The 22874-nt window shown below is 44.2% G+C and overlaps 1 protein-coding gene across 6 annotated transcripts; it reads left to right on the top strand.

Moving 5' to 3' along the window:
* Nucleotides 1-49: 49 nt before the first annotated feature.
* LOC132492603 (protein CutA homolog) lies at nucleotides 50-21792 on the top strand. Of its 6 annotated transcripts, XM_060102307.1 has the most exons (8): nucleotides 50-2294; nucleotides 8415-8563; nucleotides 14079-14138; nucleotides 15821-15866; nucleotides 16116-16165; nucleotides 19738-20067; nucleotides 20903-20981; nucleotides 21134-21792. In XM_060102307.1, the coding sequence occupies exons 1-6, from the start codon at nucleotides 2205-2207 to the stop codon at nucleotides 19838-19840; spliced, it is 498 nt and encodes a 165-aa protein (XP_059958290.1). In that variant the 5' UTR covers nucleotides 50-2204; the 3' UTR covers nucleotides 19841-20067; nucleotides 20903-20981; nucleotides 21134-21792. The 6 variants fall into 6 exon arrangements, with proteins under 6 accessions (XP_059958290.1, XP_059958293.1, XP_059958289.1 ...); XM_060102310.1 differs by lacking the exon at nucleotides 19738-20067; XM_060102306.1 differs by having other exon boundaries at nucleotides 20903-21792.
* Nucleotides 21793-22874: the final 1082 nt, after the last annotated feature.

Here is a 22874-nt window from a genome sequence, read left to right as displayed (position 1 = left end):
CTGCCAAGCCTCGCGAGAGCGGGGCTGACTAGAGTCGCTGGTGGTTACGGGGTCGCATCGCGGCGTCATGTTGGGCGCTGCTCAGTTCGTCCTGCCGTCCGACTCTCCGGCTGGTTTGCTTCTGTCCCACTGAGAACGAAGGCTGGGTAAATGCCCGGCAAGCGGAGTGGTGAGAATGAGGACTAGCCAAAGGTTGAACGGCCTTGGGGGCGGCCCCCTGGCTCTAAAACCAGGCTCTCGGCAGCGGCTATGGTGGACGCCGCTGCGGCTTGGGCAGGGGCTTAGGCCGCCCGGGGCGGGGCGGAGGCGGTGGGCATTCTGCTCCCGGGCCAGACACGTATTAAGAGGAGCGGAGGGTCATGTCTTTGGAAGACGAGATGAAAATTCTCGAGAAGCTGGGAGAAGGGTTTGCGCACCCTTAAGCAAAACGAGGAGGCGGTCAGGACCAGCATGGAGAGTGTTTCACCCGTCTGCTCCTAGGTGCTGTGCATTCCTCAGGAGGTAAACATCGAGAAGATGGAGACGAATTAATCTTTGGGGTCTAGGATTAGACCAGAGGAGGAGGGGGCAGCCTCTGACGCTGAAGGCCATCTGCAGCCCGGCCAAACGGGTTTACATGCAACTGGTGGAAACCACTGGCAAGGGCAACCCAGAGAAGTTTCATGCGAGCAAGGGATGGTTGGAGAAGTTTAGAAATCGCTATAGGCTGCTGAATTCGAGGTTGATAGGGAAGAACCGTTAAATACCCACGTATTCCAAGCAACTCCAGAAACTGATCAGAGTTAGTGGCTTTGTACCTCAGCAGGTCTTCACCGCCAAGCAGATGAGCCTGTTTTGGAAGTGCTTGCCTTCGCATACTTTTGGGGAAAAAGACAAAATTCCGGAAAGCTTAGAGGAAGCTAAGGACTGGATTTCTTTCATTTTTTGTTCCAGTGCCGCAGGTGACAAAACCATTGCTGCTTTATGAAGTAGCACCTGTTTCATGGAAAAAAATATAAAACGCCTTCCTGTTTTCCGGCGATCACTAACAGTATCATTAACAGCTGCCCTCATTTTGGATTGGCTTCGTAATTGTTTTATTCATTGAACCTGGAGTTATTTAACAGAAAAAAATCTTGCCTTCAGAGTGTTGCTGTTTTTGGACAGAGGTCTCAGTCACCCAGACTCCATTCTTTGCTCATCCCAATGATGATATTGTGTTTCTCCATCTGGAGCGCAGTAGCTATTCTTAAGCCCTTGGATCAGGGTATAATTGAAGCATTCAGGAGGTAATACACCAAGCATATATTTGACTACTTTGCCGACTTTTTGAAAAAAAAAAACACCTTGCCTCACTTTGAAAGAAACATGGCAACAGGACAACTTTGCTGATGCTTTGGTAGTAATAAAAGAGGTGATGGATGATATAAAAACCAGCCTCTCTTAATAAAGCCTGGTGGAACCTTTGGGATGATGTTGTGAATGATTATGCAGGTTTCCCTAGAGCTAATGAAGATGCTGAAAAAAACCATAAAGTCTGAAAATGGATGGGCTTTAAATTCATCGATATTGATGAAAGTGAAATTAATAAGCTACTTAAGTTTCAAGCTTTGGCAATAACAGAGAGAGTCTATATCTGTAGATGAGGAAGAAGGCAAATCTCTGGAACCAGAGATAAAGTTGAGCTTAAGGAAACAATTCTGTCTTACACCAGGTGTCAGACCTCATTGAAGCTGCAATTGATATGGGTTCTGTACTGGATTGGAGTTTGACCTTTAAAAAAGATTTCAGTAAATTGTTGTATACCTATAAAGAGGCCCAAAAGAACCTTCAAAATAAAGCAAAGGAGATGAAGAAAGAGAAGGAAGACACAAACAATAAAGAGGAAGTAGTGTGGGTGAAAGAGATGGGTACAGACTCTGACTCTGAAGAGGATTCTGAGTCCATATCTGAATCCAGTAAGGAGGAGGAGAGAAAGAGGGTAAGAAGCCTCCAGAGGAAGAACTTATAATCTCAGGCAGTGACACTGAGGCTCTTACTAGATCTGAAGAATCTGCCAAAGCCATAAATGCAGAATTGGACTTTTGGAATCTAACCTTGGAATTGGACCTGAAGAGAGTAGAAGTGCCTGAGTTGAAATAAGAAGAGAATCCAGAAGCAGTTTCTTCCAAATAACAGTTCATCTCTTGCCATCCTTCCCCTGCTGCCCCAGCATCACCTTCATCATGACCATCCTTAAAATCAACAAACATTTATTGAGCATAATCTCTGTGGGATCCTGTGCTAAACTCTGGGACATCATCTCAGGATCTAAGGTAAAATGGTCATTAGCAGTGGCCTTTCTTATTAATGTAATAGATTTAAAAGATCATTGCCTTGATTTATTTTAGTGGACTTGGAATATAAAGGGTTTTTTTTTTAGGATCACTCAGCCTCATTTTCTCTAACCCTGGTTTCTTCACACACGCTAAGTTCTTCAATCACAAATGGAGATTTTCTGAGTTAACCTTGTTTGGTAGTTGACATGAGACTACTTGCTCATGAAACGCTGACATGGTCTTACATTTTATAAAGCACTCTTATATTAATCTTCTCTGTTAATCCTCACTTTAGACCTATGAAGGAGGTATTAGCCCTTCCTTTACCAAAAAAAACCCCAAAAAGCTCAGAGAGGTTAAGTTATTTGCCTGAGTCCACATAGCTATTGATGTAAATGATAGGACTAGGGCTACAGCTGACTTTGTTAGACACTTTGCCAGGAAGTGTATCAGGCCTTTAAGAATTTATAGTCCCAAGGAATGAGACAGACAGGTAAACAGGTAATTAAAATAAACACAGAGGCTGTGAACTGGCAGCCTGCAGGCCAATTTAGCTAACAGGTGTGTTTTGTTTCGTCTGCCCAGTTTAAAACAATTTTGAATTGGTTTTCAGCATTCCCCGCCTCCTTTGTTTAAGGTACTATTTACATACAACGCAATTCACCAATTTAAGTGTATAGTTTGTTGAATTTTTTAATGTTTGTGTAACCACTACCACAGTCAAGCTATAGAATAGTTTCCTTGGCTTAAAATTTACTTATGGCCTTGTGTATTCAATTTCTTCCCCTGAAGTGTCGTCATTTAAAAATTAAGATATTTCACATTAAAAAGCTGGATTAAAAAATTGGAAACCCTGACAACAGTGGACTCTGCATCCCCAAAGGGCAACAGTCAGTCCTTAGCTTGCTGCTTTTAAAGATTTGTTTAATAGTTGATGTTAAATGCTGCAACGGAAATGTGGACAAAGTGCCTTAGGGGAAAGAGAGGACTGTGGGGATTAACCTTGGGAAAGACTGCACAGAGCAGCTGGCCTGGAAAGACATGAGTTCACAGGGAGAGCAATCAGCAGCCAGAGTGTGTACTCTAAGCCAGAGAGGAAATCGGAAGGGAGATCCTGGGAGGAGGGAGTGATGTGTGGGGGACAGGAAAGGGAAGGCAGCCATGTGTGTGCTTCATTTATTTGGGTTTTTTTGGTGGGATGGTCCTCTACAGCGGTTCCCAACTTTTTTTTTTTTTTTTTTGGCGGTACGCGGGCCTCTCACTGTTGTGGCCTCTCCCGCTGCGGAGCACAGGCTCCGGACGCGCAGGCCCAGCGGCCATGGCTCACGGGCCCAGCTGCTCCGCGGCATATGGGATCCTCCCGGACCGGGTCACGTACCCGTGTCCCCTGCATCGGCAGGCGGACTCCCAACCACTGCGCCACCAGGGAAGCCCGGTCCCCAACTTTTTTGGCATCAGGGACCGTTTTCGTGGAAGACAGTTTTTTCCAAGGATGGGGGGGTGGGGGGGAATGGTTTCGGGATGATTAAAGCGCATTCCATTTATCGTGCCCTGTATTTCTATTATTATTACATCAGCTCCACCTCAGATCATCAGGCATTAGATCCCGGGGGTTGGCGACCCCTGCAAAGTGGAAGAGTTTTGTGTATGTGTGTTTGTGTTTGGGCTGACGATTTTATATATCTAAGAAACTTAGGTCTTTTAATCTGTACATCTCTGGGGATTTTATGGTTTTTTTGTATGTGTATGTTAGAATGGGAAGGGAAAATTAGTATTTTTACTTTTGCAGGGGTTGGAGGTTTGCATATGGTGCTTGGGTTGTATGTGTCCAGAAGGAGAGTTGCCCAGTGAAAAATTACTCCCTCTTTCCCCGCCCCCTCCACTATCTCCTTCCGGCCAGCCTTGCTGGGACCTGGCTGGGCAGTGGGGCAGGCAGCAGGTGGTAAGGGGAGAGGGCAGTTCAGGCCCTTCGTGCCCGCCCATCAGCCAGCAACTCGGCCTCAGGCCACAGTTCCAATAGGCTGTGCTGCTAAATTACCAGCGACGCCATGGACAGGCTGGGCTCACGGTGCCCTTTGCCAGGCTGCGCGCGGCCCTCTGTCCTTTTATGCCTCTTGGTGAGTGTTCCACGCTACGATGCTATGAACCCTCTCACCTCTAAACCTCCAACCTGGGGATTGAGGGAAGAACGTGCATTTCTCTTTTACTCTTCCTGGGATTTTGAGCTGGGGGTGGGCAGGTAGTGGGTGGATGGTAAAAATCCTTGGAGGCACCACCCTGTGTCTTGGAGATTGTGGTGTGGATGTGAAGATTACCAGCACCTCTTTATGCCCTGCCTTGTGAGGAGTGACTGGGCTGTGTTTCACTGCCAGGGTCCTTGGGGTGGTGAGGGGTGTCTGCTGGTGAGTTCTCATGTAAGGGTCACATGATAGGTTCTTTCCCTCTTTCCAGTGCAGTTACCATCTCATCTTTCTGGGGGCTTTGTTTTCTCATCTCTGAAGTATGTTAAAATTTAAAGTTGGCAGTGGCTAGAGTCCCTACAGTGGTGCTGGTGGTCGCAGTGGGCGGGGGCTGAGTGGGGTGGGGTGCGGGGGTGGTGGAAGGGAGAGCTGTGTGGGAGGGCCACAAGCCTAAGGGTCTAGCCCAGCTTTGCTGCTCACTTTTCGGTGATTTCTTCCCCTCTCTGGCCCTTAATTAACTGACAGATCAGTGGCTCAACATTTTGGGGACATTTCTTGATTTTGTGTGTGTATGTGTGTGAGTGCAAGTCTGGATTTGCACCCAAGGGAAGTGTATAAACACAATGTCAATTTCAGAGCATTCACAGATTCCTTAAAACTAGATGGATTACAAATTTAGAACCACTGGGTGGTTTCTGAGGCCCCTTCTGCCTTAACACAGATAGTAAAGTCAACCATAATCTCTTAAAGGCTAGGCAAATAATGCAGGACGAAAAAAGAATGAAATAATTGAAAGGGTACATAAAATATCTTAAACGAATGTAAAATTAGAAAAGGTATATAGTAAAGACATATATATGAAAATGCTATAAACTTACAGTAAATCTTTTCCTGTTATAATGTTTCTGTTAGGGAATATGGTGATGTGTGTATTTTGCATTCATATAATATCACGTTCTAATATACTGTAGTCCACTTTTGTTTCCAAACCGACCTTTCATGCTTCTGATTCTTTGTTGATATGGTTCACAAACATTTCTCAAGCCCATACTCCTTGTCAGGGGGTTATAAAGTGCTGGGGATACAGAAATGTATGAGGCCAAAGAGCTCACGTCTAATGAGGGAGACATATGTAAACAACTGTCTGTATTTCAGTGTGATTGATGGTACAGTAGAAGGATGTTAGGCAGCAGTCCTGACCTCTACCCACTAGATGCCAATGGCATCTCCTCCCCAGTCATGACAATCAAAATTGTCCCTAGATGTTGCCAGATGTCCCCTGGGGGGAAAAATTGCCCCAAGTTGAGAGGCGCTGGATTAAGTGAAGCTGAAATAAACCCACTGTATCAATTCCTAGTCGTGCTCCTTGCAGTTCAGAGAACCCAGAAAAGGAGGCAGGAGTCTTGGATTCAAGTCTTGCTTCTGTCACAGAATTTCTGTATGTTCTGCCTCAGTAACATTATCTGTTAAATGAAGGGTTGTCTTAGATAATACCCGAGGGCCCCAAGTACCTCTTAGTTTTTTTTTTTTTTTTGGCGGTACGCGGGCCTCTCACTGCTGTGGCCTCTCCCGCTGCGGAGCACAGGCTCCGGACGCGCAGGCTCAGCGGCCATGGCTCACGGGCCCAGCTGCTCCGCGGCATGTGGGATCTTCCCGGACCGGGGCATGAACCCGTGTCCCCTGCATCGGCAGGCAGACTCTCAACCACTGCACCACCAGGGAAGCCTCCTCTTAGTATTTTTTGACTGTGAGTTCATACAAGAGTTTCAATACATTTTAGGTGAGTTTATCCTATTAGCCCTGTGTTACCCTGATAACTGCTGGCTGAAATGCCCTAGATCTTCCTTAGGAATGGTTTTTTTGGTTGAGGGACAGACCAATCTCCTTTTGTTTAGAGTCTGTACAGGAAGCCACCTTAGAGTCATGTAGTTGACCCCTTAGAGTTTTTTAGTTTGTCCGATTCTCTGCCAAAAGCTCTGTGGGTTACCCAAAAGCCCTACTTACTTCACAAGGCTATTTTGTCTCAATATCAACATCTTGCTGGTGTACTAATTCACCAGTCTACAAGTTATTTCTTGAGAACCTGCTGTGTGCCGTGAACTGTCCTGGGGACACAGTGATGAGCAAACCACAGTCCCTTCCTTTATTGGATTAGTGATTATATATTGTTTTTCCTATCTTGTTTGAACCCATGGCAGCTCTGAGGCAGGCAGCACAGATGTCATAATCTCCAGTTTCTAGATAACATTTATAGAAGGCAAAGGAAGTAACTTGTTGAAGACCACAGGCAGCGGTACTGGCACTAGGATTTAAATCCCGCTCTTTAGTGCCTTTAGTTTTTTCCTATATAATCTAATTGAGTTGTCACCAAAAGCTTCATTGAAAAGCCTGGTTCTTTTTTTCTTGTGTGGTCACTGGTTTAGTTCAGAGGACTAGTGTGTTGGATTGGAGGTGTTGGAGGTAGTGGGAGGGAATGAGAAACCCACCCCAGACAGGCTTCTAGTCAAACTGAAGCTAAAGACATAAAAACGCTACTCAGGCCCTGCCAAGAAGTAGGAGCCAGGCAGGGCCGGACAATAACGTAGGAGTGGGAGGACAGAGGTTTATTTGAGAGAGATGTGAGCCCCTGGCTGGGAGGCAGGAGAAGCACGCTCTTGTTCAGTCTTGCCTGAGTCACAGCGGGACTCCTTGCAAGTTGCCTCTATCCCTATTAATGACTCCTTTGTATCCCCCCAGCACAGAACCCTGGAATAGAAGATGTCCTCCAGTTCTTTTCATTTCCTCTTATTTTAAAAGTTTGTCATTAAAAAAGCAAGAAAAATTATATCTTGACTGTCTTTTCCTCTCACAGTGTCACTGCCATTTTCTTAGCTCAAGATCTTAATGTCTTTTTCCTGGAACATTATAATGGCCTTTTGAATAGACTGCCTTCTGGTTACTCCCCATCTTCCTTCAGCTTAATCATATTATTACTCTTCTACTTTAAAACCTGCAAAAGCACCTTATCACTTGAGTACGAACCCTACATTCCTTAGCCTGACCCTTTATAGTTCTAGCCAGTCTCATTTTCCTCCCAGTCTCTTGCCCACAGACTAAGACCCATGCAGACTAGATAGCTTATCTGTCCCTACATACCTCTTGAGTTTGTATATATTATCATATCTCCCTCTTTTGTAATTCTGCTTATTATTTCAGTTCCAACTTAGACAGTACCTTCTTTTCAAAGCCTTTTCCTGTCCCCAACAGGTAGAGCCTTCCTCGTGGACCCTCCAGTTGTCTGTCACAGTAGCACAGGTCACATTGCTTTAGAATTAGCCTTCCTTTTCCACTAGACTCCCTGTAGCACCTGTCACATACACAATTGAACGAAGGTGAAATTAACTCCCTAAAACATCGACAGGTGTAAAACTTACCATTCATAATAATCTCCATAGGACGATAGCAGTTCAGTGGATGCCGATTGGCGTTACCTCCAGTAGCAGTTTTGTACAGTAGGAATGGATTTCAAGTTATCCAGACTCAACTCCTAATCTTGGCTTCAGTTAAAAGCTGTGTGATTTTTTTTTTTGGCCACACTGCATGGCTTGTGGGATCTTAGTTCCCCTACCAGGGATCGAACCCGGCAGTGAGAGCGCCGAGTCCTAACCACTGGACCGCCTGGGAATTCCCAAAGCTGTGTGATTTTGAGCAAGTTTCTTGATTTTTGAGCCTCTATTTTTTTCTTTTTTTTTTTACCATTTGTAAAATGCAGAGGCAAATAATCTAGACATGAAAACTTTAAGCACTAAAACTCAATACAGATCCCAGGAATTATTTTATGGTTGGGAAATAGGGATGAAAATATGATGCTCAGCTTTGGTTCCAGTCTGCTTGAGCTGGCAAATAGTGAGTTGACCATGTCACTGCTGATCTGTGCTTCTCTTTTCCCACCGTGTAGATCCTGACTGCTTCTTTCCTGACATACTCCATGCTCAGGACCCTTAGCCAGCAGCTCCTTTCAGTTGTCACTGGCAGCTATGTCTCCGGCACTTACTCCATCGTTTTTGTCAACTGTCCCAACGAGCAGATTGCCAGAGATATTGCCAGGTATGGTGAAGGGGCTTAGGTGCTGCCCCAGGAGGCTTGGGAGCTACCAGGATGCTCCAGAGGGGCCACTCTGGGGGTACTTCTCTTGCTTTTGACAACCCCATCTGTCCAGTGATGAACTACACAGCTGTCTGCTTGGGGTGATGTGAGAAGCATGGCTGAATGACACTTAGATGGATCCTGCTGCTGGGCCTGAAAATGCTGAGTGGTGCATGGGGGCGTAAAAGTGATATGAGACCCAGAGAGATAGATGGCTTGTGCAAGGTGTTAAGATAAGAGAACAGTGGAACTCTGCAGGTTGAGAATTTAAGAGTCCTAATTCCCGACCCAGCTCTCTTTTTGGAGCTAGTCTTTGCTCAGTCCCAGAGGTGCTCACCATGCCAAGAGCAGGAGGAGACCAATTCCAAGTATATGGCAGATTTCTAAAAGCAGCTGTGCTGTGGTGGAAGGAGCACTGGACTTGTAATCAGAACACTTTGAATCTTGGCTCTGCCACTTGCTGTGTGACCTTGGGCAAGTTGCTTCCCTTCTCTAAACATTAGTTTTCTGAATTATAGACTAGGATAATGCCACCTACCTCACAGTGTTGTTGAGAGGATTATATATGTACAGTCCTTATTCCAGTATCTCAAATGTAGTAGACGCTCAAAAAATGTTTGTTGTATCTGAATTTCTACCCTTCACTTCTCTTTTAGTTTTTTAAATTTATTTTTCTTTTTTGGCCCCGCCTTGCGGCTTGCAGTATCTTAGTTCCCGGAACAGGGATAGAACCCAGGGCCACGGCAGTAAAAGCGCCGAATCCTAACCACTGGACTGCTAGGGAAGCTCCCCTGCCCTTCAGTCCTTTACAGCTGCAGCTTTGAAGAGGGTTAGTGGGGCTGAGGGGTAATGGATTTGGCTCCTGGCTCCCTTTCTTCTTGCTCTACAACTCAGCATTCTTGAAGTTTGATGACAGCTTAAGTTACAGTGTTTTATGTGTCGAATTCAGTCTTTGGGGGCACATAGCCTCCAAACTGATGGTCACAGGTTAACTTTGCATTTGATTCCATCTTTCCTGCCCCTAACCAGAATGTCTATTTTTTCCTTATTTACATTACTTTTGGAGAACAGCTCTTGTCTAAAAGAACATGTGATTACTCCAGAAATATGACCTAGTATTGTATTTAGCAGCTAGGAATTGAAATCCCTTCTGTGCTTCTGGTATACCCAGGATCTGTGCTGAACTCACTGGACCCCTGGATTAGCCACTCTGGGTCCTGTCCGGGAACAACTTCAGCTGACATCTGTGAGGTGTTGGGTATCAGGAGGAGAAGGATTCTTAGGCCTGGATTCTAAAGACAGTAGTTGAAAGGCCAGGTAAATGGATCAGTACCAGCTTGGAGAGGGGTCTCTATTGTCTTTGCATCCAAGGTTGCTGATGAGAGGTCAGGAATGGGGTCTCATTCCTTCATAGGTAATGCTTTTTCTCCCTGGTTTTTCTCCTAGTTTTTAGGAGTTTCTCTTTGTCTTAATGTTCAAGTATTACTTTGTTAAATATAGTCTCTCTACTCTCTCTATTCTTTCTGCATCACGCTTTCCTGGAACTCCTTATAGATAGATGTTGAATTTGTTTTCTGTGACTGAACTTTATAGTTTTCTTTAGACTGAATTTTATAGTTTTCCTTTTCAAGATTTCAGATTGTTTTTAATAACCAACTGCTCTTGCTTTGTAATTGTTTGATCTTGTTTTATAAATGCAATAATCTTGCTTTATCGTTCTGTGGATAGTAATTATACTTATTTTATGCTTAATTTTCTTCCAGCTTTATTGAGATATAATTGACACATAACATTGTGTAAGTTGAAGGTATACAACATGATGATTTTATATGTGTATATATTACAAAATGATTACGACAATAAGGTTAGTTAAACATCCATCATCTCAGTTACTTTTTTGTGTGATAAGAACTCTTTAAGATCTACTCTCCTAGCAATTTTCAAGTATACATAATTGTACTTATTTTAAAATCTTGGTTTCAGTTATCCTCATGTAAATTCTTCTGTTGTTGAATTTTAAGTCTCTCATGGTGTTGACTTTCCTCAAATACTTTGACCTCTCTCATCTTCTTAGCTATGCTTATGAGGAAGTGCAGAAACAAATGCAGGAATTGACCTTAGGTGGCACTCTGCAGTGTGTGTGTGGGGGGCATGTGGACATTCTGCTGGCTGGGGTACCCAAGTAACTGGTCTTCTGGGCACGCACTCTCCCTTTTGTCCTTGGCTGTCACCAGCCACTAGGACAGTGTTTTGCCTTTTGTCCAAAATTCCCATGCTCACTGCTCTGCCTGTATCAAACATCCCATTACTGTTGCCTGGGCCATGGGAGATTTAGGGGGTCTCCCTGCTCCTGCTGTGGCATTCCAACTATTTACCTTGATGGTTGCCTCCAAGTTCCTGCCTGCTCTGGTTCCCATTACATCTAGATCACAGACTGTTGCTTTCATTTTCTCTCCCCCCTCTCCTGCCCCAAGTTCAAAAAGGCACATTTATTTACAAAGGAACAGTATAACTGTAATAAGGAACAAAGGAAATAAAATAATAGGCATACATATTTACATAGCAGGTGTAGGGAAAACTAAGAAGATTCTTGAAATACTTCTACAATCTAGGATTCAACAGTTAAAATCAGTTTCTAAGAATAATTTATCACCTCAAGAAGAATTTTTAGGATGGTCAACTTATATGATTCAAACTATGGCTATGTTAATGAAAAAATTGTAATTTTATATTCTTCAAAATTCTCCAGGTTGCTGGAGGCCAAGAAAACCAGATCACTGCCAATGTTTAAAAGATTCAAAGGCTCTTAAGTTAGGAAGTCCCCCTACATGCTCCCATGCATGTCTCAGCACTGCCTTTTTTCTTCAGGGCCTCCTCCTAGTTTCTCGTGCATAAAGCGTGCTCCTTACTGTGCTCTGGCACGGCGAGGAAGTGTTTTGTTGTTTCTGGTGTGGGGTGTAAGAGGGAGGTTGCAGTGTGTGTGCAGCCCACCGGCTGAGCTGGAAGTCTCAAGTGGACTCCGGAGTGATGTGGCAGTGGAGCTCTCCCCTCAGCTCTTCTGTTCAGTAGTTTTCATTAATGATTTGGGTAGAAGAGAGGCAAACAGGTTTCGCTTCCAGGATTTGTAGAAGGAGAGTAAGTGGGTACATGGTGGGGAGGGCCCCACAAATGTTAGCCGGCAGGAACCCCAGCTCTGCCTGCGGAACTAGTGCTGGGACGAGGTCTTTCAGCTCCAGTTTAGTGCTCTTTCTTCTTTAGGGCTCTTTAGCGTTCAGTCTGCTGCCTGTCAGTTCTGGTTCAGTTCCATTCTGGTTCCTGGCAGTGTTCTTAGGGCTCTTCATTGACAGATACATTCTAAACTGGAAAAGTCTCTTACCGGGGCTAGGGTGAAAACGTGAATGTTGAACCACGAGACCTGGATTCTAGTTTCCTTTTTGCTGCCAACACCACATAGGACCTTAGACAAGTCTTCCTTCTCTGGGCTTTGATTTCATACGTAGGGAGAGGGAATTGGATTAGGCCAGGGTCACAGACAGAGATATCACAAGCAGGCAACTTAAATGAGTGAAGTGGGCTGGGGTGTTGCGCTGAAGAATGACTGTAGTTAGCAACCCTTACTCGTCCCAGGTGTTGAGAGGGAGAACAGCGGAAACTGACTGACCCGAGAAGCATATGTTGTGCCTAGAGGGACTCGCCCCTGCTCAGCTCTAGCTAAACCTGACCTTGTAGGACTACAGGTCCAAAATGTTATAAGATTCATTTTTTGGTGAGAAGCTAGGTAATGTGTATTTTTTTAATGTGAAATACCCTGACAGTAAATATTGGTAGCAAAATCAAGATTTTTTTTAAATGCCGTGAGAGCCAAACCATGTATCTGGTCTGTGAGCCTCTAGTCTGTGAACTTTGCAGTTTCTGGAGACCCCAGAAGCTCTGTCTTCTGCTTTACTCAGATGAGCATAAGGGCATGAGCTTTCCGTCTGTGACTCACTGCTAGGCTTTAGTGTGTGTGTTTGTTTTTGTTTGTTTGGCCACAGGAGCTTTTTGAATAACATAGTCCTCCATTACTTTACAGTCTTTTACCCAAGGACAGGTTGCTGTGATTACTCAGGAGTTCACACTACCAAAGAGATTGGAGGCCCGTGAGGCAATGGATTATTTTTTTCTAGAGGTTTAACTCACTCCCTGTGTTTGTGTGCCACCTTCAGAACCAGTGAAGTGTAATTTCTCAGCAGATCATTTGATTGAGTGAGCAAGACTTGCAGCCGTTGCTTAAACAAATTTGTGCCGTGTGCCTCTCCTTACAGTCAGAGATTTATGTACCACCTGGAACTTTCCAAGGGAATGAGGGTGGTGGTAATACCACATTAAAGTGGAGCCTTAAATAGAGCACTGTTCAGCCTGGAGCTCAGGGGAAGAGAAAGTAGGTCAGTTCTCTTGGCAGCAGTCAAGGGAAGGAGAGATCAGTAAGCAGGGTTCAGATTAGGGTTATCTGGCAGGGGCCACACACTTCAGAGGACTGAGACCAGGCCCCCTTGGCTGACTGAGACCTGAGAGGGGGTTGTCAGGGCCTGCCTGATTCCGAGGGCTTGAGGTTTGATACTTGGGGACACTTCTTTGCATCGATGACTTGGTGGTGCTTTTGTTTCTATGACACTTGTACTAGTTCAGGCACTTTTTATTGTGTTCACCAGGGCTCTGCACAGGAGTCAGGCTATCAGAGCAGGAATTCCAACCTGTGGTCTGTCAAAGAAAGTTTTTAGAGGTCTGCAAAGGTGATGATGATTGTGCTCTTAGGGTTGTGGTAGGAACCTTCACAAAAATAAAAAGTGAAAAGAGCCTGTGTTTGCCAAAGACAAACATAGGATAGGATGCCTTTTTTTGCTTTTCCTTGGAGTTATATCAGTTCCATGTGGTCACATGATATCTACAGACCAGAAACCCTGTCAGCCTAGTACATATCCGAGAGAGAAAAGAAGAAGGTGACATAATAAAAGGAGTTTTTGGGTGGTGAAAAGAGTTGGAAACCACCGACTGAACCAGTCCTCTGATTGTACAGCAGCAGTCAGGTTGAGTGACGGGGTCGTGCCTGTCTTGGATAGGTGCTCAAATACTTATTTCTGGAATGAAAGAAAGAGCTTGCATAAGGTCACACAGCCATCCTACTGCAGGGCTGGATTGGAATCCAGGTCTTTTTGTTCTCCGTCCATTGCTAATAAATTCCCATTCCCCAAGCAGACTAGGCCTGTCCTTTAAAACTGCCTTCCCATAGCTGCTTCCCTACTTCTCTCCCCACCCAGGGAAGGACTTAGAAACAACTCTGTCTTCAGAGGTTCTGTGCACAGTAGCTCTGAAACATGTTGGTTTGAGTTGGGAGGGGCACTCTAAATGGTTATCTATTTAGAATTAGGTTTCCGGAGTAGTTCCCAGGAACTGCTGGACACTTGCCCCAGTAACTGTCACTCTCTCTTTGCTTTAGGGCTATACTGGATAAGAAGCTGACTGCCTCTGTGAACATCCTGCCTAAGGCATACTCACTGTGAGTTTGGCTGTGGCCAGTGGAAGGGTGTGGGAGTGCTAGGTCAGGTCCTGCCTGGTGGAAAGAGCACTGAACTAATGGGGAATTGTCAAAGAACAACTCAAAGGTGTTTAATTAATCAATAGTTCACTGTCAATCTCTATTTAGAGGAAATCAACCAGTGGGTTTATGTCATTCAACAAAAGCAAAAACAGGCTGTGTTTAGAGAGGGGAGAAAAAAATCTACGGTTTAGGAACAGTGAATCTTGTCTGCACATTCTTTGTTTAAATCAATTAGCTTGCTTTTAGCAAAGAAGTCAAACTGGGCATTCCATCCCTGAGTAAGCCAACTAGGGATATCAAAGATTATAATTTCCATTACTTTTGGATTCTCTGGAAAACTTTGAGAGTTTAGCCTATGCGACAGGCTGTTTCTGTGTATTGTCTGCCTTTCATTTCATCAGCTCCTTTACTTAAGCCTGGTCTGCACCATTTACCTCATCAAAATATGTCAGTATCCCAGTACTGCAGGATTTGTCTTGTGCCTTAATTTCTCTGATCAGCCTGTTTCTCATCTCCTTCCTCCCCTGATGAGGGAGAGAGAGGGAGGGAGGGAGGGAGGGAGGGAGGGAGGGGGAGAGAGAGAGAGAGAGAGAGAGAGAGAGAGAGAGAGAGAGAGAGAAATGACGTCTACTCTAAAGGTCAGAACAGAGACGTGCTATATAATGAAAGCTTTCCCCTGCCCAGCAGTGTCGTTCCCTAAGTGGCTCACATCACCTATAGCTATGGTTCCCAAATTTGGCTATGCTTTAGATTCCTGAGCTCCCTCCTGGATCTACTCAATCAGTCTCCCTGAGGATGGGGCTTGAATCTGAATTTTTAGGAGGTTATGGAAGTGATTCACATAAAGCCAGTCTGGGAGCTACTGCTTTGGAGCTAGAACAGAATTTTAGCCTACTGTTCCCCTCATGTGTTCATCCTTCCTTGTAATTCATCCTTTTACCACAGCTCTGTGAGATGAGGCCAGTGTCCTAAGTCATCTTAGATTTGCCCTGGGTCAGCATAGGCATGCTCAGGCCGAATTTCTTTCCCTTCCCATGATGCTGTTCTCGTACTCTTTTCTAAACATTGTCACTGACTTTGTTTTTAACTTTTGGACCTGTTTCCATATTTTATAAGGCTTACTTCCCTGAATCTTCCTGTGCTTTTTCATTTACCCATTGGTGGGCACTCAGCTTTGAGAGTCAGTGATACAGATAGCACCAGTCCAAAGGATGGGGAGGTGCCTGGAAGCCAAGAGTATGGGATGAGCATTGAAAAAGCTGGAGATGCCCAGTTTAGAGGAGAGAACATATAGGAGTTTCTGTAGGGCTGTCCTGAGGTGGTTCTTCATGTGGAAGTTGGGGAAAACAATTGGGTGGCAAATGTTGGCACACCATAAGAAAAACCATCTCACGTGAAAACCTTTCAGGAGATGGTGAGCCTCTCACCTCCAGGAAAGTTAAAGCAGGTGCTAGAAGCGTGCATTAGAATGTTTAGACTAGATGACCTGTAGTGCCTTGGCCAACTCTAGGCTTTTTTATATGGGCTTGGAAAGATTTTAAAGTTTCCACCTTAGTAAGTCACCTAATTGGGCCAGGTTTATTTCACTGAACTCATCTTGTAAGCATGATAATTTTTGTTGTTGTTGTTCTCTTCTCCAGATACTATTGGAATGGAGAAATAGAAGAAGCCACTGAAATCCTGCTGGTGAGTGAGGATAGGGGGATGCGGCCTTGATAGGGAAAGAGTGCGAGCACGGTTCCAATTAAAAATTAGCAAAGATCAATTAACTGAGGTTCTTGCCCCACATAAGATGCCCTAGGTTCATTAGTAAGCTACTAACAGGGCCTGGGGACCCGGAGGAATGCTGTCTCCTAAACAGCCAGATGAATGAGCAGCTGCAGAGCTGGGGCTGAGCTCCTGAAGCAGTGATTTTTTTTTTTTTTTCTTTTACAGTTAATAAAGACAAAGACTTCCAAGGTCCATATGCTGTCCAGCTACATCAGGTAATAGTGCAATCTCTTCCCATCCGGGACATGCTGGGAACTAAGTGAAATGAGCTTGAGAAGTAGGAGACCTAGAGCTTAGTCACCAGCCTCCCATGTGACCCTGGGTATGGCCCTGTCCCTCAGACTCTCCATCTGTAAAGTGAGTGAGTTTTAAACCAGCGGTTCTCAAAATTTTGGTCTCAGGATCCCTTTACACTTTTAAAAATTATTAAGGACCCAAAGACCTTTGTTTATGTGGGTTATGTCAAAGTTTACTGTATTAGAAATTAAAGCTGAGAAGTTTTTAAAATATGTATTTTTAGTTCATTTAAATTAACAGTAATAGAACAATTACATAGTAACATAAATACAGGCATACCTCAGACAGCTTTGGTTCCAGACCACTGCAATAAAGTGAATCTTATTTTTTTTTTGGTTTCCCAGTGCATATAAAAGTTATGTTTAACCTATACTGCAGTGTATTACGTGTGTTAATAGCGTTATGTCTAAGAAAACAATGTACATACCTTAATTTAAAAATACAAAACAAAAAACAATTATAGTAACATCAAAGATCACTGAAGACATCACCATAACACATATAATAATCATGAAAAAGTTTGAAATTTTGCAAGAATTAGCAGAATGTGTCACAGAGACACAAAATGAGCAAATGTAGCATCAGTAGACTTGCTTGATGCAGGGTTGCCACAAACCTTCAATTTCTAAAAAAAACACAGTATCTGTAATAAAGTGTAGTGCAATAAAACAGGGTATGCTAGTAATGTATTTTTATGGAAAGTAACCATATTTTCCAAAAAACAAAAAAGTGAGAAGAATGGCATCATTTTACATTTTTGCAAAATCTGGCTTCATAAGAGAGCTGGATCTTGTCAAAAGCATCTTTAAGTGTTGGGACACTTTTAAGCTCACGATGATAAATTCAGGTTTTCCAAACTTCTGATTTTTGCTTAAAAACATGAATTTTTTTTAATTTACAATATTGTGTTTAATTTCTGCTGTATAGCAAAGTGACTCATTTATATATATATATATATATATATATTCTTTTTCATATTCTTCTCCATTATGGTTTATCAAAGGATAGGGAATATAGTTCCCTGTGCTATACGGTAGGACCTTCTTGTTTACCCATCCTATATATAATAGTTTGCATCTGCTAATCCCAGACTCCCAGTCCTTCCCTCCCCAACCCCCAAAACATGAATTTTTTGATTGGCATTAAATGATATAAATTGTCTTCGTTTGAGTGACGGGCCCACTTTGTTCATATTTGAGAAAATGTCTACCTAATACTCAAACCTGAGTAACCTTAATTTGTAAAACTGACAAATGATGGTTACTCAGGCTTGAAAGTAAAAATGGTATTCTTTGGGAAAAGTCTAGTTTAGCTTGTGTCTCAGTCAGACAAGTTTAAGACACCATTGAACTTAGGTATATAGCAGAAGTGCTTTATGTATGCTTCCCGTTCTGTCACACACAGTATTAAAAAGGCACACTCAAGGGTCAAACTTTAATAAAAATAGTAATTTTTACCACATTATCAAGAATGTTCTTAAGTGAATTTGACTTTTTTAAAATGCAAGTATTGTGGTGGTGAAGAATACAGTGATAGCTAGTACAGTTTGGTGCCGTTGTCTTGATGCATGCTAAGGTGCCACCAGTTTTACCCATCATTGCTTTTGTACCATCAGTGCAAATGTCAACATAAGTGAAAAGATAAATAACAGTATTATTATGAAAATAGTTTTGGCCTCATGGACCTCCTGAAAGAGGCTTGGAGTTCCCCAGGGGTCAGTGGACTCCACTTGAGAACCACTGGTGTAAATCCTTATTTATCATTCAGAGTGTAGTTTTGTAATAATTGGCATCACCTGGAAGCTTGCCATAAATGCAGAATCTCACACTCACCCCAAACCTACTGAATCAAACTACAGTTTAACAAGATCCCCAGGTGATTCCTATGCACAGTAAAAGCTTGAGATTCTCTGGTCTAAACCAGTGATTTTTGATGTTGGCTACATATTATAATCACATGGAGACTTTTTCAAATTACCAAGTTGGGCTCCACCTCAGATTCTGACCTAATTCATCTGGAATGGGGATCAAATATGGTGTTCTCCAAAGCACCCAGGTTGACTCTCCCTGCAGCCAGGATGCAAGTCACCTGTCTGGATGATAAAACCCTTTCCTTTCACATCTTAGGGAACCAGGCAGGATTCTATGGTTATATGGCTAGACTGGGTCTCAGATCTATTGGTAGAGAAGGCCCTCATGTTACTGCCTTAGCGCAGGTGTGGAAATAGGGCATCTTTGGTAGAACCAGTGCTGTTGAGAAATTACAGCCTGACTGGTGAAAGACAGCTTCAGGGTTAAGACAGTGAACCCCAGAGCTTGACCTCCAGCATCAAATCCTGGCTCCTCCGCTTGCTGGTTGTAGCATAAGTGCATGCAAATTACTTTCTGTGCCTCAGTTGCCCCATCTATAAAATGGGGACTATACTAGTACTTTGGGTTGTTATGCATATTGGAAAGAATTTATGTCAAGTATACACATGAATTGCTGTATCAGTGACAGCTCTTTATACTAAAGTGTTATTAAAATGTCTTATACTGAATGCTATTCTGACATACATACACTGAATTCTGTATGTCTGCTTATAAGAACACATACACTGGTCTAGGTATCCATGAAATAAGAAAATTCATTTTTCTCAGGCATTAGATAAAATTACCCAGCTTACTGCTGATGTTTAAGCACCTATACATACACGTGTTGTGATTTAGTAAGCATCCTATCTCATGAGAACTTTACAGTGCCTAACTCAGCAAAAAAGAAGCAGAGAATTATTACTCCTGTGTGACAGATGGGACCAAGGCCCAAGGCCTTATGTTTATTCAGTTTGGAAAGTGAAGAGAATTGGCATTTTGTGCCAGGACTAGGTGAAAGAAATGGGGAAAAGGGAGAGATTGCTGTGGGTTTGGATAGTCAAGGAAGATCCCTGGGGAAAGGTCAGTGGTTGAGTTGAGCCTTGAGGAACAGAGAGGCTTTTGATTTATCAGCAGGAACAGGGAGAACTTTCTAGGTGGAGAAGAGAATACAGAGGTACAGGGGAAGGGGGAGTTGTTTGGGGAAGGCACAGTGATGAGTGGAGGATAGTAATAAAAACAGTAGCTAACATTTACTGAATGCATACAGCGCCAGTGTACCCCGTATGTGCCTTATATACCTTGTCTCATTTAATCCTCAGCAATCCAGTCACACAGGTACTATTTTTATCCCCTCTTTTGCAGGGCCTTTAGGGAAATTAAGTGATTTGTCCATGCTTACGTAGCTAGTAAGTGGCAGGCTTAGAATTTGAGCCCATGTCTGTGAGACTCTAAAGCCATCCGGCCTGACTCATCACTTGGTGACAGATGGGTAACAGGCGTAGGAGTGGTGGGCTGTGGGGCTGGAGCAGTGGACTGCAGGCATATTGCAGAGGGCCTCAAGTGAGCTGCCCAGTTGGGTTTTACTGCATAGGCTGACTAATCCTGGTCACTCACAGAGCTCTGCTTTCTTTCCAAAGGTTGGTGCATCCTTTTGAAATCCCAGAGGTCTTCAGTCTTCCCATGGACCAAGGAGATGTGCACTATTTAAAGTGGCTGGAGGAGGGCATGGAGGAGGAATGAGTGCCTCCTGCCGGCTGACTCTGACCTTCCTCAGCTGTTCTCTGGGGGAGGGAAGGCTTCCTCTGCCCCCTTGCATCTCTGGATTCCATGCTTTTGTCAGCACAGAGGAGTTAAGTAACCTGTGGAGGGTGAAGGTCCAAGGCTTCTGAGGCTGGAAGAGGACACTGGGCCAGTCAGGCCAAGCAGGAACCCAGTGGATCTTGTCTCTGAGGGCATCATGCGTAAAGGTGGCTGGGGGTGGGAGGGCGAGGGTGATTGTGTATGGGGACCAAGGGGAGGCGGCAGGGAGGGTGAGGTTTGTCATCTACGTTCACTGAGCCTATATTGAGCGCCTAGTATGTTATTACTCTCCTGCCTCTCATGAGGAATGGACCTCTTGACCTGTCACCCAGAAGTGTGTGGGGTGAATACCACCTTCTAGGGGAAATGGAAGTGCTTAATCCGAAAGCATGAATTGCTAATGGTAGAATTTCAGGGACAAGCAGGACTTTATTTCTTCTGGCTAAAGATGGTGTTTGTTATTCCTGAGTCCTGAGGAAGTGGGACTAGGAGTGGGCTTCCTGAGTGCACGTAGGACTAGGGGAGTATTAGGGCTTAGACACAGCCTCACGGGTTGGGAGTAGGTCTTGACTCTTTCCTAGCCTGAAGGGGCAGGCGTCAGAAGGTTCTGGTGCCTTGCTCAGTGGAGACATGGGTTCTGAGCCCACCATACTAACCTCTGCACTAGAGCATTGAAACAGCATCCTGAAGTCGGAAGAACCCAGGGGGACTGCTAGACAAGTGCTTTTCAGACTTGCTCCACAGAACCTCAGGGGTTCACAGAAGGCACCCTGGGGGCTACTCATACTTCAACCAGTGCAACTGTGCTTTTATTATTTTTATGTATTGAGCTAAGTTTCTGTTGTTAAAAGTTTGTAAACCAGTGGCCTAAGCCAGTCTCCATTTTATAGGAAAGGAAACTGAACTGCAGTGAGGTCCAGAAAGTGGGTGGCATGTTGAGTTACAGACGGGATAGCCAAGGCTGCTCACTCTGTCTGGTGCTCTCCTAAACCTGCTCCACAGGTGTCTTCTCCACAGGGAAGATCGCTGTGGGGTGAGAAGAGAGACCTGATCTAGGCTGCTTCCATGGCTCTGTCACAAGGTGACTCCACTCTGGGGACACTATGGGCAGTTTGGGTGGGAGTCCACAGACATCTGCGGTATCCTAGGTCTTCCTTCTCAAGAGGGAAGGGTGTGTGGGAAGGGTGTTACCAGGCTCTGGTTCTGACACCTTCTGTGCTTCTTGGACCTTAGTTCCTCCAGATATAAAATGAGGGAGGATCTGCAAGGACCCTTCCATGAAGACCTCGTAGCGCCTTCAGGCTGAGCCCCTTCCAGAGGTCCAGAGGATCCTGTCTGTGATAGTGGGGAGTTTGGTGGGCTGCCTCAGGAGAAGAAAGAAAATGATAATGGTGATGTCCTTTTTTTTACGACAGATGTTTCTGGTGCATGTGAAAATCTTGTGTAAAGTAAACCCTACCGAAAATGTACTGGGGACCCCAAATGGACTGTCCGTATTGCTTTCACGATAAAGTCAATTACTTGGTCTGGATTTCAAGGCCCTTCGGAGCCTTGCCTCAACTCAGTTTTCCATCCTCACCTACTCTGGCATGTAGGTGCTCCAGTATGCTGTGAAGTTACTCCTGTGTTCAGGCCACGCCCTCTGCCTGATCACCCTTCTGCATGAGTGCTTAAGAAGTCTCCTTGGCAAGGCCTGGCATCCCTGGTTGGAAGGAATCTCCCCTGCCTTGATGTCCTGTTATCCTTGTGCGTCACAGTCAGTCTCCTGTTTCTAGATTGTGAGCTGCTCGAGGTGAGGGATATGTTTGAATCCATTTGGTCTCTTGCACTGGGTTTGGCAGATATTTCCTGAATTGATGTTTCAAGGATTTGAATAGCTAAAGCTTTCTTTATGGTCCACAATTACTTCCTAATTTATGGAGTTGGCAAAATCCAACTTGTTTTCCTTCAACTTTTTTTAGGTGGGACTAATTCCCAAGGAGGTTTTTCTTTCTGGCCTTCATTGGTTCATTTTCTGTGCTGACTGTGCATTGAAAACTGTTTCTTGGTGGCCTTCCTTTGTCACAGTGTCACAGCTGACTATAGGAAATAGGAGAAGACAGGGACAAGACACCAGCTGTCTCTGCCAGGCACTGCCCTAGGTTCTTAACCTTATTTTATCCTTACAAGTCAATGTTTTCCTCATTTTGCAGTTGAAACCTGAAGTCAGAGAGCAGGAAACACTTAAAGCAAATGGCAGAACTAGGCTCCTAACCCAAGTCTCTGATTCTAAATCTGATGCTCTTCCTGCCTCTTTCAAAGAGGTTGGATGTATCCCTTTGTAGGCCAAAGATCCAGAGAACCTGCTGTAGCCAACTCTAAAGGAAGAGTTATTCGTTCCTAAAACATCTGTGTGGTAGTTGGTATTGACATATTGCATCACTTCTCCCCACAGATCTGGATGTTGGTGATAATATCTTCAATTCTACAGATGAGGGAACGGATTTAGAGGAGTTTAATGGTTAGGGTCTGTGTGACTCCAACTTACATGGTTTGGCCACTATACCACTGTCTTCCCAGATGATGCTGTGGGAGCTGGGGCTAGGACCTTCATCAGGGTTTCCACGTGGGAATTCCCTCCCAGCATTTCTCAGGAAACTTATGTTTTTTGATCCCAGAATCCCTGGGAGAGTCAGTTGAGGAAATGTGAAAAAGTATTAAAATTTTATCTGTGAACACTAAAGCTTAAAAGCATAGAGACATTGCTGGTTTGAGGGAATCCAGCTTCATCAAATAAAAAACTAGAGCAAGAAATGCTAACATAGAGTTGAAGACTAAGAGAACCAGGACAGGAGCACGTAGAAGAGAAATGGTTTCCACATAGTCAGTCTTGCCTGTGATTGTTGGCATGTCCTAAGAGTGTGTGTCTAGCCCTGTCTGCCACATACTGTGAGTTATTCTTGCAAATAAGTTAAGTTTATACACGTAGTGTACT

The sequence above is a fragment of the Mesoplodon densirostris genome, chromosome 6 (assembly GCF_025265405.1).
Source record: "Mesoplodon densirostris isolate mMesDen1 chromosome 6, mMesDen1 primary haplotype, whole genome shotgun sequence".
Classification (NCBI taxonomy): domain Eukaryota; kingdom Metazoa; phylum Chordata; class Mammalia; order Artiodactyla; family Ziphiidae; genus Mesoplodon; species Mesoplodon densirostris.
The sequence above is the reverse complement of the archived record's forward strand: the minus strand, read 5'-3'. Positions and strand labels throughout refer to the sequence as shown.

Bases quoted from the DNA above. Each gene is read 5' to 3' on its own strand.
- LOC132492603 (XM_060102307.1), top strand. From the start codon at position 2,205: ATGACCATCCTTAAAATCAACAAACATTTATTGAGCATAATCTCTGTG. The intron at 2,295-8,414 runs GTAAAATGGTCA...CCCACCGTGTAG, and splicing joins ACATCATCTCAGGATCTAAG to ATCCTGACTGCTTCTTTCCT. The intron at 8,564-14,078 runs GTATGGTGAAGG...TCTTTGCTTTAG, and splicing joins ATTGCCAGAGATATTGCCAG to GGCTATACTGGATAAGAAGC.